At 54.4% G+C, this 16,035-nt stretch overlaps 1 protein-coding gene across 2 annotated transcripts in view; it reads left to right on the forward strand.

Moving 5' to 3' along the window:
* DPP9 (dipeptidyl peptidase 9) overlaps positions 1 to 14,958 on the forward strand; it is a 41,447-nt gene extending 26,489 nt beyond the window's left edge. Inside the window, exons 13-21 of one of the 2 annotated variants that reach the window (XM_006754034.2) lie at positions 1,985 to 2,064; positions 4,727 to 4,879; positions 5,300 to 5,435; positions 7,795 to 7,940; positions 8,809 to 8,955; positions 9,873 to 10,025; positions 10,640 to 10,782; positions 11,991 to 12,102; positions 13,849 to 14,958. In XM_006754034.2, the coding sequence (XP_006754097.2) occupies positions 1,985 to 2,064; positions 4,727 to 4,879; positions 5,300 to 5,435; positions 7,795 to 7,940; positions 8,809 to 8,955; positions 9,873 to 10,025; positions 10,640 to 10,782; positions 11,991 to 12,102; positions 13,849 to 13,941 (1,163 nt within the window). In that variant the 3' untranslated portion in view covers positions 13,942 to 14,958. Of the gene's footprint in view, positions 1 to 1,984; positions 2,065 to 4,726; positions 4,880 to 5,299; positions 5,436 to 7,794; positions 7,941 to 8,808; positions 8,956 to 9,872; positions 10,026 to 10,136; positions 10,272 to 10,639; positions 10,783 to 11,990; positions 12,103 to 13,848 lie in introns of those variants that run through there. The other variant, XM_015567061.1, reaches the window with a different exon arrangement.
* The last annotated feature ends 1,077 nt before the right edge of the window (positions 14,959 to 16,035 follow it).

Below are 16,035 nucleotides of genomic sequence, written 5' to 3' on the forward strand. Positions count from 1 at the left end.
CGCCAGCACTGTCCTATAGTATAGCTGCAAGTCAGTCCCAGACCATCTGCCTGTTTCTGTAACACATGGTCACGCCAGTCACTTATATGTCCTCTGTGGCTGTTTTTGTGCCCCGGTGGCTGTTTTTGAGTAGTAATCCAAAAACTACGAAAGATGCTGTCCCGGGAGTGATGAGCATGAGGGGCTTTCTTTCTAGAACTCGTGGTTAGGAGAACGTCTCTAGGAACTTGGGCTTTTACATTGGCCGTCCACCACTTTAAAATGATTCCTGAGGTTGCTGTGTGGAGCGTAGCCCGAGGGGTGAGGAGAGGGACAGGAACGGGTCAGGCGGTGGGGCTGGGCTGACCCAGGTGATTCGCTGCACTCTGCACTTTGACCACTAGCTGACATGGTTTGCCTGTGGATTTGGATGTGGAGCCTGAGAGAGAGGATAGCACAGGCACCATTTGTTCCGTCACAGGTCTATTCCGAGATGGGAAGTCTCTGAAAGGGGCAGTTTTAGGAGAGAACAATCCAGAGGTGGGTTTTGCACGTATCCAAGGTGAAGAGCTCAGTAGTGGGAATGCCGTGTGGGCAGGTTCGTGTGCTCGGAGTTCTGGGGAGAGAATGTATTGTGATGGGAGTGTGGCCATCCTCGCCAGCAGCCTGGATGGCATCTCAGCCCCTGCACAGGACAGTGCCACAGGGCCGAGCCTGCGAGTTAAGCCGGCTCCTCACGCTTGGAGCAGGGTCTCTCCTGTGGGCACTGCTGACCTCAGGGCCGGGTCATTCTCTGTATGGTCGTCCTGGGCACTGGGGGGAGTTCAGCAGCATCCCTGACCCCCACCCACTCCCCAGTTGTGATAACCATAGATGTTCCCAGGTGTCAGCCGGTGTCCCCTTGGGCCGAGTCACCCCAGGATTGCCCTACCGGTTAGAGGTAGAGCCCACAAATGAGCCTCAAGCAGCCACCTGCACAGGGGACAGAGACCCAAGTGAGGGTGTGTTCAGGGTGCCAAGAGCCGAGGGGGGCCCGAGTGTCAAGAGGCGAAGCCACACGCTCCGAGGGGTTGGGTAAGGCAGGGCCTGAGGAGTGCCTGCTCTCAGGGCACTGCCACTCGGGGTTTGTGCGGCCCCGCGTGCCGGCTGAGCCATCTGCAGGGAGTTTTCTTTGGCTCGTTGGTGTTGCTGCTGTTTGGCTGGTCTGTTGACTTACTGACGCCACCTGGCTTCGGGAAATGTCACCTAAAAGTCCTCATTTCCGCCTCTCGAAATGGGCCAGCTGAGCTCGATTCTCACCTGGAGGTAGGGTGGAGCTCGAAGCAGGTGCCTCTCAGGAAACCTGCTTTTGAGTTGGGCACACCTGGTTTCCCATGCACCTGTGTGTGGGCCTCTGCTGCATCCCCATCTCACACTCTTGTCACAGGTCTTCCTCCTGCTCGATGGCAGTTGGACAGATGAGAAGGCGTGGCCTCAGGCACTTTAAATCAGAAGGAATGAATTCTTTAAAGGCAGCCTCCAGGCGTGCTGTGCAGTCGAGTGAGGCTGGCAGCCTGTCGGAATGCACGAGCGGCAGGACAGTGGTGGCGCTGGCACTGACGTGTCCGTGCGACACCTGCTTTCACAGAGGACAGTCCTGCTGGAGAGGCCCAGCAGGCGTGCTTGGCAGGGCCCTCTGGGCCAGGAGAAACATGGGCTTCAATGTGGGTAGCCAAGAAGACTCAAGAGCAAGAGCAGGGAATAGAGCTCAGAATGGGTTGGAGTGAGATGGGGACCAGCCAGCTGCGCCATCGTCCGTGCCTCAGCGGGAAGCCTCAGGGGTGACTGGAGAATTGAGGGGCAAGGCTGGCCTGGGATGCAGAGGCTGTAGACTGGCATTTGCCAAGTTGGTGGGGGCCGATCTGGACAGTGCAAGTCTGCTGTGGTGCAGGGGGGTCTCGGTGCTTTGTGTCCCCATCACAGCTTCCTGGGGCCCCTTCACCTCTTTTCCTTTCTTTATTTCCAGATGAATTTAAGTGCCCTGTCAAGGAGGAGATCGCGCTGACCAGCGGTGAATGGGAGGTTTTGGCCAGGCATGGCTCCAAGGTACCAGCGTCTCCATGCACACTTGTACATGCACAGGCACATAGACACACACTTCTGGTCCCTCTCAAGACCTCTTGTGCTTGTGGCTCCCCTGCCCCTGCCTGGCCACTCCTCCCTCCTGCTCCGCCCCCTCCACAGCCCCAGTGTGCCCAAGGCCAAGGCTGGCGACACCCTGGGTCCAGGATGCAGGGCCCCATCTGAGCACACTCTCAGGGCCACAGGGAGCTCTCTGTTATCCTCCACTCTATGAAACCACTCAACCCTGGAAGAACAGTTTGTGGGACACTTGGGGTGCCCACTGTGGGATCGTCTTGCAGCTTCCAACCAGGGTCACCCCCCACGCTTGCCCGAGGGGAGGTTCAGGAGCAAAGGATGCGGCCACAGGGAAGACCAGAGGCGTTCGTTCCATTCCCCCAAACGCATCTCTTAAAAACACAGTGCGACTTTGCCTCTGGCTACAGCATCTTCACAGGGTCCAGGTCTACAGAATTCCAGATTTTACAAAGGGTCCCCTTCATCAGACTTCCTGGTCCCTACTTCACACCAGCATAAATGCCTCGTGGACCAAAGACAGACATATGAGCACATGTGTGTCCCTCCCAGTGCTCTTCACATGGTGGGAAGTAGCAGTCAGTCAGCACTGGAGTGGCCCACAGTTGCAGGGAGGTCCAGGCTCCATAGGGAACCGTGTTGATTACAGCAGAACCACACCTGCCAGAAGGCCCTGTCACCGACTTGTAAAGCCGTCACTACAAATTGCTGGGAAAGAAGTTGTAAAACCATGAGCACAGTCCCAATTCGATCAGATTTTACGTTCTCATCTTTATGTGTGAGGCAAGAGGGCCAGAAAGTGGGGCACCTAGAGGTTAAAGGACAGTCGCCTACTCTTAGTGGCTGTGCTTGCTTGCAGTCAGTCTTGCTGGAGGTGTTCTCCCACCCTATCCCCCGACCCCAGCTCTTAGCCTAGCTCTGCCCCGCAAGGAGTAACTGGGTACTAAGACTCTGTTTCCTCATCTGTGAAATGGAACCATCTAGTACAGTGATGGCGAACCTTTTGAGCTCGGTGTGTCAGCATTTTGAAAACCCCTAACTTAACTCTGGTGCCGTGTCACATATAGAAACTTTTTGATATTTGCAACCATAGTAAAACAAAGACTTATATTTTTGATATTTATTTTACATATTTAAATGCCATTTAACAAAGAAAAATCAACCAAAAAAATGAGTTCGCGTGTCACCTCTGACACGCGTGTCATAGGTTCACCATCACTGATCTAATAGCTCTAATTCTTTCATCGTGACAACTGGTCTCTCCCCCTTGTTAGTGCTGATGATTCTCTCTGGGGGCATCCTGGGCACTGCAGGGTGTTGAGCAGCCTCCCTGCCTCCCACCAGAAGTACTCCCGTTTGTGACCACCACAGATGTCCCCAAACATAGCCAGGTGTCCCCTGGGGGCAGAACTACCCTGGGTGAGGACCCTGCTTTAAAGTACTTTGAAGCCCTGGGCATATATAGGGTTTGGCACACACATAAGCCCGCATCATCCCTTTCTCTCTCACCGAGCTAGAGTGACCGCTAACATCCCTGCCTGAGGTCATGTGCCCCCGGCCTATTTCTGCGCTCCCTCTGGAAAGATGTGGCCGGGGTGGGTCCCTGGCCTGGAGAACACTGATTTCCCCATTTGTTTGAGTTTTCAGGGACATCCTCTATTTCTAGAAAACCTTTATTTAAGAAGCATGGTAACAATGAACACTCAGTATTTGTTATAATGACTGGATCATTCTAGATACAACGCACATCGGAATCCCCTTCCGCCCTCACCCTGCACTCTGCAGCCTCCGCCCCTCCTTGGAGGTGACCACAGAGGGAAATCACTTGCAGAGCTTTCCTATTTGCACACATCCTTTTAGGGGATTTCTAGAGGTTTTTTAGAAGATAGTTTTTTTGTGGACACAGAGAATTGTGCCATAGTTACGGGAACAATTCCACCTTTTTGGACACTCCTGTTGTCACCTTTCTTTAGTCTTAAGAGCGCTTTGAGCATCTTTGTCCCTCCATTTTGAAATCCCCTCCTGGGCGAAGTCCTCAGGAACAGTTCCCAGAGGTCTCGCTGCCAGGTCAGAGGACACACTTTTTTTGTTTTGCCTCCATGTTGCCAGGTTGGCCCCAGAGAGGCAGTGCCTGTCCCCATCCCCAGAGCAGGGTTTTTCCCTCTCCTCCTGAGGACATCACCTAAGAGCCCCACAGGGATATAGGTGGGGCAGGGAGTGCCACCTCTTTACCCCATGCATTGAGTCACAGGTGGGCTGACCCCACCCGGGACCAGGGCCTGGGGCTGTCAGGCCTTTGGGCCCAGGATGGCCCCTCCCTCAGCCTCTGTGGGAGGCTCTGGGCATGCCCAGAGTGACTGTCCAGGGTTCTGATTCTAAGTTGCTCCTGGATGTGCAGCCAGCCCAGCTAGATCGAGATCTACTCCCGCCCCACAGGGTCTGAGAAGTGCATCTCTTCCAGACACTTCTCCGGCCAACTTGGGAGATAACAGGTCCCCTGCTCACAGAACATTGGCCCTCCCTGTGGGGGTAGGGAGATGGGCAGGGGTCATGGGAAAGCAGACCTGGGAAGCGTTGGGCAGCCTCACAAGGAGCCCCTGTGTCCCCACAGATCTGGGTCAACGAGGAGACGAAGCTGGTGTACTTCCAAGGCACGAAGGACACTCCCCTGGAGCACCACCTCTACGTGGTCAGCTATGAGTCGGCCAGTGAGATTGTGCGCCTCACCACGCCCGGCTTCTCCCACAGCTGCTCCATGAGCCAGGTGGGCACTCCCCTGAGTCCAGATGCTCTTGATGGCACTATCCCTGTACCCGCCTTAGCCTCTCAGAACATTCTAGAACATCAGGCAGCAGCCAAGCACAGGGCCACTCCCCATCCAGGGTAAACAGTTGGTAGCAGTTTGCCGACTATAGAACCAGAAAGATCGTATAGGAAGAATCTGAGTCTGACCACGTGGGACCCCTGGCCAGGGGACAGAGTCCTCTGGGCCTCAGTTTGCTTATCTGAAAAATGGGGGTAATGATAACAGTAGCCACCCCACATGGGTGGGGTTTTGAGGTTTAAATGAGCACTTACACAGGGTAAGGATGGGCAGTATCAGTGAAGGTTGGCCAGTGATGGGACAAAGGGTGCAGAATTGGGGGGTGGGGAGAGGTGCTCAGCGCCCCCGTCCTACCCGCAGAATTTCGACATGTTCGTCAGCCACTACAGCAGTGTGGGCACACCACCCTGCGTGCACGTCTACAAGCTGACCGGCCCCGATGATGACCCTCTGCACAAGCAGCCTCAGTTCTGGGCCAGCATGATGGAGGCAGCCAGTGAGTAGCCCCAGGTCCTCTGGGACTTGACCGAGACTTGCCGTTGGGAGCCCCAGCTTGCCCGTCTAGAGAATGGATTGGGGTCCCATCCGATAACACCGGTGAGAGGAGGGTGTCCTGGAGGGTGTGAGGCAGCGAGCAGCCTGCAGCCCTCCCTGCTAGGCCTCCCCAGCGTCTGGCCTCCCCGGCAGCCCTGAGAGCGCCTCTCAAACATGACCACTGGCCCCAGCTGTCCTGTGGGCTCTGCCCCTGGGACAGTCTCTTTTCTGTGCTGCAGGTAAGGCCTGCCCCTCACAGAGCAGACTCGGTTCAGGAGCCGACTGCCTGCCAGCGGGTCCCTGAGGCATCCTTGTCCTCGGGCAGCGTCCCCAGGCGCAGAGCAGATGCTTGGGAGCCTTTGAAGAAGCAGGCCTGGAGGTCAGGCACAGGTGGAGCCTCGTAAACCGGAGGCAGCTGTCAGTTTGCCCAGGAGCCAGGAGGGCGGCCTTCTCGCTGCTGGGGCGACCCCAGGTTCCAATTCTGGCTGCAGAACAAGGACAAGTCAGCTTGCCTCCCTAAATGTTCCTTTATCTGCAAAGTGTTACAATGTCTGTTCTTAGGATGAAAATCAAAGCCTTCCAAACACATAAGAATCTCTCCCTAAGCAGGACCCCCTTCCCTGACCCAGACCTGCCACTTGCTAGATTTCCAGATGTTCTGGGAAATAGGAAGCCCTGGCATTTGTAAAGTATTTATGGGCTAGAAAACATCTTTATCATCACCCCCTGGAACCTTAATAGGTAAAAGGCTTCTCCACCTAATACAGTGGTTCTCAACCTTCCTAATGCCGCGACCCTTTAATACAGTTCCTCATGTTGTGGTGATCTCCAATTTCATTGTTACAAATTGAACATAATTAAACCATAGTGATTAATCACAAAAACAATATGTAATTATATACGTGTTTTCCGATGGTCTTAGGCGACCCCTGTGAAAGGGTCGTTCGACCCCCAAAGGGGTCGCGACCCACAGGTTGAGAACCACTGACCTAATAACTCAGTCCATGACTCTCTGCACGTCAACAACACTGGACATGATGGAGCAGGACCCTCAGCCCTGGTTCACAGATGAGGGCGGGTATTGCACAGCAGCAGGGGAGCAGCGATGGGAACTTGGGTGTCCTGATGCCCAGCCCTGGATCTGCAGGCAGGAGGACTAGGGACTGTTTTCTAAAACTGCTGACCTTGCCATGTTTGCAGACAACCTCTATGAGCCGTTGGCCAGCTGTGGCCAGATCCCACCACGCTCTATCATTTGCATCGTCTGTGGCCGCCTTAGGGCCACAACAGCAAAGCTTGGTTGTTGGTTGTTACAACAGAGACACAGAAAGTCTCCTCAGCACCTAAGGCCAAAAATATTCTCCACCCCTTTCCAGTAAACATTCCACAACCTACATTCCCACTTATTTAACTTTTTAAAAAAATATTTTTTAATGGATTTTAGAGAGAGAGGAAGGAAGGGAGTGCAGAGAGAAAGAGAGAGAGAGAGAGAGAAACATTGATCAGTTGTCTTCCATATACATTCCAAACTCCGATTGGGGATCAAACCTGCAACCTGGGTACGTGCACTGACCAGGAATCGAACCGGCGACCTTTCGGTACACAGGACAATACTCAGTCAACTGAGCCACGCCAGCCAGGGCACCTTATTTAACTTTGAAATCTGCACCCTGTTTACCTGAATAAAATCATCTTAGAGACTTTCTTCATGATCATGATCCAAACACCCGTGTTGCTTTGCAAAAATGAAAGCAATTATAAAGATTTGAGAGAAGCAGACCATGAAATTGTCTGTCAAATCACAGAAGTGATGTCACCTTCCTGGGGGAATCAGCTAGCACAGTGATGGCGAACCTATGACACGCGTGTCAGTGGTGACACGCGAACTCATTTTTTTGGTTGATTTTTCTTTGTTAAATGGCAGTTAAATATGTAAAATAAATATCAAAAATGTAAGTCTTTGTTTTACTATGGTTGCAAATATAAAAAAATTTCTATATGTGACACGGCACCAGAGTTAAGTTAGGGTTTTTCAAAATGCTGGCACGCCGAGCTCAAAAGGTTCGCCATCACTGGGGTAGCGTCAGCGGCTGCTGGAGCCGGTTCACTCCTGGCCCTCTGACTTAAAAAACCTTTGAGCCCTAACGGGTTTGGCTCAGTGGATAGAATTTTTAAAAATAAAAAATAAATAAAAAACCTTTGAAAAGCAGAAGATGGGGTGCTTCCAGCTCACCCTCAGCGGGTGGAGGCCAGGCAGTGGAGTGTGGGTGTCAGCTGGCTCTGGGCTCCTGTCTGAGCAGCCACGGCTTCTCTGTCTGTAGGCTGCCCCCCCGATTATGTGCCCCCGGAAATCTTTGACTTCCACACGCGGTCTGACGTGCAGCTCTACGGCATGATCTACAAGCCGCATGCGGTGCAGCCAGGGAAGAAGCACCCCACTGTTCTTTTTGTGTACGGAGGCCCCCAGGTGGGTACTGGCCCTGTTCCTCACACCCCCTCCCTCCGTGCCAGGACTGGAGTGCCCCCTCTGACCACACAGGGTTCTGGGGTCCCTCAGGCTTCTGCCTCTGGCTTTCTGTACACCTTATCCTCCCTGATGACCACCGCTCCTCCTTCTCCTGCTGATGCTCCCTTGTCCCTTTGGGAAGCCCCCCTCATCCCAGGTGTTCCTTTGGGGCACCTGCCCAATAGTGATCCACTCCCACCCATGGCCACCAGCATGGGGACAGAGGTGGCCATGGGCTCTGGGCCCAGGTCTCTGAGAAGGGGACATCTAAGACAGTGGTTCTCACTTGGAGTCCTGTCCTTCAGGGGACACTGGATGGTATCTGGGCAATTTTCACAACTCGGGGAAAAACACTCCTGGCATTGATGAGTGGAGGCCAGTCTACATGCTCCAGCACCCACTACGCACCCCTCCCCCCATACACACACACACAGGGAATGATAAGGCCCCAAATAGTAACAGCACCAAAGCGAGGAGCTGGTTGAAGTCAAGTTCCTCATAGAAAGCACCTGCTTCCACACCAGCCATTCCCCCACCAGCGTTTGTGTCTGCTTTTTAGAGAGAACGGAGGGTAGTAAGGAGGCAGAGCGGGGCTGTAGGAACAAGGCTTGGTGCAGCATGGCCCTCTCCCTTCCCACTCCCCCACGTCCAGAACCCTTCCGGGCCATTCATAGTCTTTACAGTAAAGTACAGGGTCCTTATTAGGCTGGAAGACCCCTGCCCCGTCCCGCTGGCATCGGGGCCATCTAGCCCATTCTGTCTCGCATCTCATGCTGGATTTCTTACCACATGCCCAAAGCCCCACGTCCTCGCTTTGCCTTCCCCACAGGTGCAGCTGGTCAATAACTCCTTCAAGGGAATCAAGTATTTGCGGCTCAACACGCTGGCGTCCCTGGGCTACGCTGTGGTTGTGATTGATGGCAGGGGCTCATGTCAGCGAGGTCTTCGGTTCGAAGGGGCCCTGAAAAACCAAATGGTAACTTTTCTTCCCAGTCTCTCCGGGCCCTTCCTGTGTAGTGAAGGGAGATCTGGGTTTTGTTGGCTCAGGGTTTGGGGCGGCTCCGGGTCACCTCCTTCAAGGACCGTCATAAGTGGAGTGGCCTTTTGGAACCAAAGGGAACATCTGCTTTGCTGCTCAGCTCTGAGCTTCGTCTCATGGGGACACAGGTATACACCTGTCGCACCTGGTGCCTGAAACCAGACACATCAGTACAGGCCCAGGTGGCAGGAGGAGCCAAGGGCTGGGCTGGACAGGGACTGGTGGCTGCACAAGTGGTGCTAACGGTGATGGTGGAGACCATGATGATGATATGATGATGATGATGGTGATGGTTGTGTTGATGATATGATGGTGGTGGTGGTGGTGGTGGTGATGGTGATGATGGTGATGGTGGTGACAGTAGTGATTGTGTTAATGGTGGGGGTGGTGATGGTGGTGGTGGTGGTGGTGATAGTGATTGTGTTAATGGTGGTGATGGTGGTGATGGTAATGGTGGTGACAGTAGTGATTGTGTTAATGGTGGTGGTGGTGATAGTGGTGATGGTGATGATGACACCAACTATTCATTGAGCCCTAGCATGTGCCAGACCTCTGAGTGTAGGACACGCACCATCCCATGCTGCCCTCATGTCCACTGTAAAATGGGTCCTATTCAGGTTAACACCCTCGTTTTGGGTGGGAAAACAGGCCCAGAGAGAGGATGTGACTTTCTCAGAGGAACAGCCAGGAGGTAACAGGGCAGGGTTGGTGCCAAACCTGTCTGACCACTGCCCCAGAGAGCAGGGCGAGTGTGAATGGAGCTTTGATCCGAGAGGGAGAGGGCTCCTCACAAGGGGCAGAGATGGGACGGCAGTAGGAGGAGCCACTGAGAGGTTCCCGGCCTCGTCCCCCAGGGCCAGGTGGAGATTGAGGACCAGGTGGAGGGCCTGCAGTTCGTGGCCCAGAAGTACGGCTTCATCGACCTGAGCCGGGTGGCCATCCACGGCTGGTCCTACGGAGGCTTCCTGTCGCTCATGGGGCTGATCCACAAGCCTCAGGTGTTCAAGGTGGGTCCCGCCCCGCACCCTCCCCTTGTCTGCTAGCACCCGCCCAGGCCCCGGCGCCCTTGGGGGAGGCATCTCGGCAGGGCTTTGCCACGTGGCTGTTTCTCCCCGCAGCAGCCCCACGGGGCCGAGCCCCCCTCCTCATTGCCCGCCACTGCTGACCCCAGGATGGCGTCCGGCTGCACAAAACCCCGCCAGCAGCTCTCTGTGGGAGGCTGAGCCTGGGACCCCGGCCTCGGATGGGCAGAGGTGGGGCATGGTGTGAAGAGCATCGGGGGAGGGGCCCCCAGGCCGCAGCACTGTCCGGGCACCGCGGGGCGGCGATGAGGAGGAGGAGGCAGAAAGGCAGTGGGACCAGGGAGGAGCCGATCCCGGCCTAAACATGCCCGTTCAGTTCACCCTCCCTCGACAGCACACAGTCCACGGGGGACACGTGGTCTGAGGGCCCCTCCCTGCCAGCCCCCCTCCCGTTTGCATGCCCACTCCTCATGTCCTCCGGGGGAGGCCCCGGGACAGCCAGTTGAATGAGGGCTCCCGAAACCTGACCCATGTGCATGTGTCTCTCCTCTTCTCTCTCTCTCTTTCTCTCCGCCCTGTCCATCCACTGTGGTCCTCAGGTGGCCATCGCAGGTGCCCCGGTCACAGTCTGGATGGCCTATGACACAGGGTACACGGAACGTTATATGGACGTCCCGGAGAACAACCAACTTGGCTATGAGGCAGGCTCCGTGGCCCTGCACGTGGAGAAGCTGCCCAACGAGTAAGGCCCCTCCCTGCCCTGGCAGTTCTGAGTCACTGGGTGCTCCTGCTCTGACACTGCTCCCTGGCTTCCGCTCCTCCCTCTCCCTGCTTCAGTCTCATGTCCCCTCCCGCAGCCCTGTCGCCTCTCCGACCCTCCCAGGAGGTGGTATCTGGGTGCTCTGGAAGGGAGGCCCCTGGCCCTGCCCTCAGAATGCTGTAAGGAAAGTTCTAGGTTTGTACCACTGCACCTGTGGACAGCCTCATTACCCAAGCTCATGGCCTGCCAGAGGCCCATCAGTTGGTCTTCGACATGAACAGTCTTTGTCTTGTGGGTTCTGACACTCTGGTTTGGGACCCAGTTCCACGTGGGTGTAACACTGGATGCATCAGACCAGCTCAGATGTCCATGGCATGCCTTTGGCATTGGCATCTGATTCTCTGATTAAAGAAATCAGTGTTGCCACTTTCAGCTGTGGCTCTGTCTGAACGTATGCCAGGCTCCCATGCTGGGGTTCCCTTTGCCCTCTAACCCGGCCTGGGCTCCCTGGGAGGCCCACATGCAGCCAAACCTGGAACCCCCTGCTCTAGACCTGTGCCATCTACTTCAGATCACATTCACTCACATCCACTGAGATAATCAATCCATTGAGGCAGGCGCAGATTGCTGATTGCCAGGGTGTGGAAATGACTGAGGATGCCGTGGGGTTTTGCTTTGGGGTGTTGGAATGTTCTGGAACTAGATAGAGGTGATGGTTGTACAACCTTGTGAATACACAGAATGCCCCTGGAATTTTGCTTTAAAATGAGTTAACTTCAGGCTGTGTGAATTCACCCCAATAAATTACTTTTTAAAGTCCAATGTGGCCACTTTTGCCACATTTCAAGTGCTCAGTAGCCATGTGTGCTGGTGACTTTTGGGCTGGGCAGGTCTATAACCCGTCATCCCAGAGTACCTCGGGGCAGCACTGCCCTAAAAGCTTTCTATAGCTCAGGCCATTGCACACATAGCCAAGAGCACCCTCTCCCCTCCTTGCCCGGATGTGAGGAGGTCTCCCTGACCCACCAGTTGTGCCGGTGTGTCTCCCTCCCTCAACCCTGCCCCCCTCCCTCCACTACCTGTTACTTCTGCCCTCGCTGCCCCTGGGCTGGAGGAGGACACTGGGACTAACTGCCTCTGGGCGGGAGAGGAGGGTCTCACCTCCACCCTCACCCCACCTTGTCTTCCAGGCCCAACCGCCTGCTCATCCTGCACGGCTTCCTGGATGAGAATGTGCACTTTTTTCACACAAACTTTCTCGTCTCCCAGCTGATTCGAGCCGGAAAACCTTACCAGCTCCAGGTGGGTGGCTCCTGGATGCTTTGGGTCCCTCCCGGGAGCTGACAAAGTGGGAGTGGCAGTCAGGGTGGCATCACCTCTCACTGCACTTGCCACCTCTCCCTGGGCTCCCTGTAGCCAGTGTCCATTCATCCTTGATGCAGCAGTCATGGTTGATCGCTCCGGTCCATGCTGTCCCAGTGCTGGGAACACAGCTAGACTCACCCCAGCCCAGAGCCTGGTGGAGGGTAGTCGATGCAACTGAAATCACACAGAGGTTTTAAACCAAGAAACTTGGAGGAATTGTCCAGGGTTCTGCAAGCATCTAGGTGGGGTATTGGCTGGGATGTCAGAAAATTTCCTAAAGAGGCAGCATTTAAAGGAACTAAAGACTACGTGGGGAGTCAGCCAGGCCCCAGGGTGGGGGAGGTGTGTGGAGGACACCAGACACAGGAAACCAGTGGATGGAGCAGCTCAGGGACAGGAGACTAGGGTGGGTGGCTGGGGAGTAAGCTGGAGAGGAGCTGGAGACCAGGGTGGGCCCCGGTGGCTGGGCCTCAGGTGAAAGTGGGATATTGGGAAAGGGATGGTGCTTTAGTAGTAAGGGGTGGGCCTTGGGGGGGGGCGTAAGTGCTGGCATTTAGGGGGTGGGTCTTGCCTGGATTTTGTTCTAGGGGCGAGAAGAGGTGTCCAGCCCCGAGAGCAGGACTGTGACTGTTTTGCTTGCTCTGTGACCAGCATCCCTCTGGCTGCCCTGTAGACAGGGGCCAGTAGGACATGAGCCATAGTCAGTTGTCCTGGCAGGAAAGGGGTCAACAGTGGGGAGCAAGAAGCCCAGTGGGTGTGGAGGAATTCTGGAGGCAAGAGAGACAGATTTGATCACAGGCCGCCCCGATGTCTGTCTGCTTCCCAGACACCTCCATGCGCTCTGTCCTGTCAAACATGGCAGGAGGGAAGCAGGCAGAGTTGGGTGTTTTTATTAATCCTCACCCAAGGGTAGGTTTATTGATTTTAGAGAGAAAGGAAGGGTGGGAAAGAGAGAGAAACATTGATTAGTTATCTCCTTTATGCCCCTCATCTGGGGACCAAACCCACAGCCTAGGTATGTGCCCTGACCAGACTTATGCCCCTCATCTGGGGACCGAACTCACAACCTAGGTATGTGCCCTGACCAGGAATCGAACCCGAAACCTTTTGGTGTACATGACAATGATCCAACCAACTAAGCCACCTAGCCAAGGCAAGGCCAGCGCTTCTGTGGGGGTGAAGAACTGTTAGAGTACCTCTCGGCAACCCCACCCCCAGCCACACGTTTCCCACAAATAGGCCAGAGGCAGCTGCAGATCAGGGCAAAAGTCAGGCGGGCCCAGGATGGAATTGCAAATGTCCTTCTGAGCCTGAAGCCATGACCAGGGAGCTGGGATAGTTGTTCCCTCCTATGTGGCAGGTCTGTTAGCCTTGGGCCTCGCTTCCTCATCTGTGAAGTGGGCACAAATACCCCCTCCCTCCCAGTGAGGCTGTGAGAGCCAAATGAATTTTCGCAGGAAAAGCATTTAGACCCTGCCTCCCCAGGAGAAATTGGAAGTGAGGTAACACTCTGTTGGGGGTGGGAGCATGGCTCATGCTCTTTTGTCTCCATGCAGAAGTGGGTGGTAGCACAGGCCCTGAGGGGTGATGCCCTGAGCCAGAAATGGGGACAGGCTTCATAGTGCCAGGGCAGGCCAGCAGAGTTGCTCGGTGCCACCAGCCCTGCCTTCTTTGTCCACTCAGATTTACCCCAACGAGAGACACAGCATCCGTTGCCCCGAGTCCGGCGAGCACTATGAAGTCACGCTGCTGCACTTTCTACAAGAATACCTCTGAGGGCCAAGGCACTCGGCCGCACACTTAGAGCACAAGTGGTTTCTCCGCCGCTGCCACCACCACTACCACCACCACCACCACCAGTGAGACCAGGTGGAAGGACCGAGTGGCCTTGCAGCTCCCACCCTGCAGTGCCCTCTCCACAGCCCCTGCTGGACCGCCCAGGCCCAAGAGCCACCGCCTTCATGACCCGACGTCTTTTATCGTTTTTAAAAATGCTCCTGGGTTCTTTGCCTGCTGCTTCTTGGTTGCCAAGATGGAGAGATACGGCTGACCCACAGGGCACTTCCTGAAGCCATCCCCTCTCCCCATTGTCTGGGAGCAGGACGCCTGAACTCCACTGGGCACGGGAGAGGTTGGGTCTGCCTGCTGGGCCCTGGCCCACCACTGCACCCAGCCCGGAAGCATGCAATTGGTTGCCTTTTCTCCTCACCAGCCCCATTTCCTACTTGTGTTTTGTTTTTGGGGACATTTTTCATAATTATTTAAAAGACAGAAAGCAAGGGGTGCCTAAATCTAGAATTGGGGTCTGCCGCTGAGTAACGGGGTTCAGCCCAGCCAGCACCCAGTGAACCCTGCCTCTTTCGAAGCCCAGAGTGGGGAGTGGTGGCCAGCAGGTATGAGCGATGCACGCGGCGCAGAGCAGCCTCCTGGGCCCGCCTCTCCCCAGCTGGTAGGCAGGCTCTGAACTCGTTCAGCTGTTCAGCTTCGGTCTCTGCTGGCCAGCGGCTGCTGCCCACCCCGGCCCTCCAGCCATGTGTCTGCCTGGCCCGCACCGACCAGATTCCGGGGTTGGGAGTGGAACCATCCCCACCTCAGGGTTATCTTTACTCCTTCCTTTCCCTCCCTGCCACGAGTTCTGCCAGGGGCGGGCGAGAAAAAAAAAAAAAAAGAACCCCAGAAACAAACCACCTCTACATATTAAGGAAAGAAAATATTTTTGTCAATTCTTATTCTTTTATAATTATGCGTGTACGAAATAGGCTCATTAAACGATTCCAGATGGAAGCGTGGCCACTGCCTGAGTTTCCTTCTAAGCCCTGGGGATGGGGATGAGGGCCTTTTGGAAAGTGCAGGGTCCAGGAGGTGGCAGAGCCAAAGGCATGACAGTGTTTGTAGTCAGCCCTGGACTCCTTGGCACGAAGGGGAGGGACACCATGCCCTGCTCCCCGAGTGGTCCAGTGAAGACGGTCCCCGCCGTTCTGATGTGTCACTCGGAATCCAGTATAGGATGTGGAGGGTGGTACAGACAGCCCCCCAGGCTTTCCCAGGGCAACAGCACAACCCAAGGTACAGCCTCCTGGCCGAGTGCTCTGTGGGCCACCACTACTTCCTTTTGCACTGTGCTTGTCCAGAGACATGACTGTTTCAGGCATCAGGAAACCCCCTTCTTCATGTTTGTCCCGATAGCAGAGAGATCCAGGGGGACTGGAGACGGTGCCTGTGTATACGGCACGCAGGGTATTTGAGTTTCTGACAGCAGAATGGCCTTGCTGAGTGCAGTCATCCTCTCCATCCTTTGGGAAGCTCTATCTTTATTTTTAATTGCTTAAAAAATCAGTACAAAAGGCTATTAGGAAGGACAGATGCCCTTCGTCCCAAGTCTCTATTTTTAATAGCTGCATTCTATTCAGCTTTGTGAATATTCTATAAATTATTTTGCCAGGAACCAACCTATCAAGGACTAATAAAAGTTATTCTGGACTTTTTATATTAATCAGTATAAGGGTCAGCTGGCCTCTGTAAAGAGCCAGATAGTAAATATTTTGGGCTTTATAGGCCAGATAATCAGTGTTCCAACTACTCAACTTCACCCTTGTAGTTCAAAAGCAGCCACCAATGATACGTAAAGTGTAGGTTTAGCTGTGTGCCAATAAAACTTTATTTAGAAAACCAGGCATCTAGCCAGATTCAACCCACAAATTGTAATTGGACAACTCCTGGTGTAAATGATACTTCAACCAATAGCCTTGTACATATTTTGGGTATATGTTTGAGTTTATTGGGTAAATTCCTAGAATTATCAAAGGCATATTCATTTTTAATTTTTTTTTTTAATATATTTTATTGATTTTTCACAGAGAGGAAGGGAGA

Source organism: Myotis davidii, unplaced genomic scaffold, assembly GCF_000327345.1.
Source record: "Myotis davidii unplaced genomic scaffold, ASM32734v1 scaffold551, whole genome shotgun sequence".
NCBI classification, from domain to species: Eukaryota; Metazoa; Chordata; class Mammalia; order Chiroptera; family Vespertilionidae; genus Myotis; species Myotis davidii.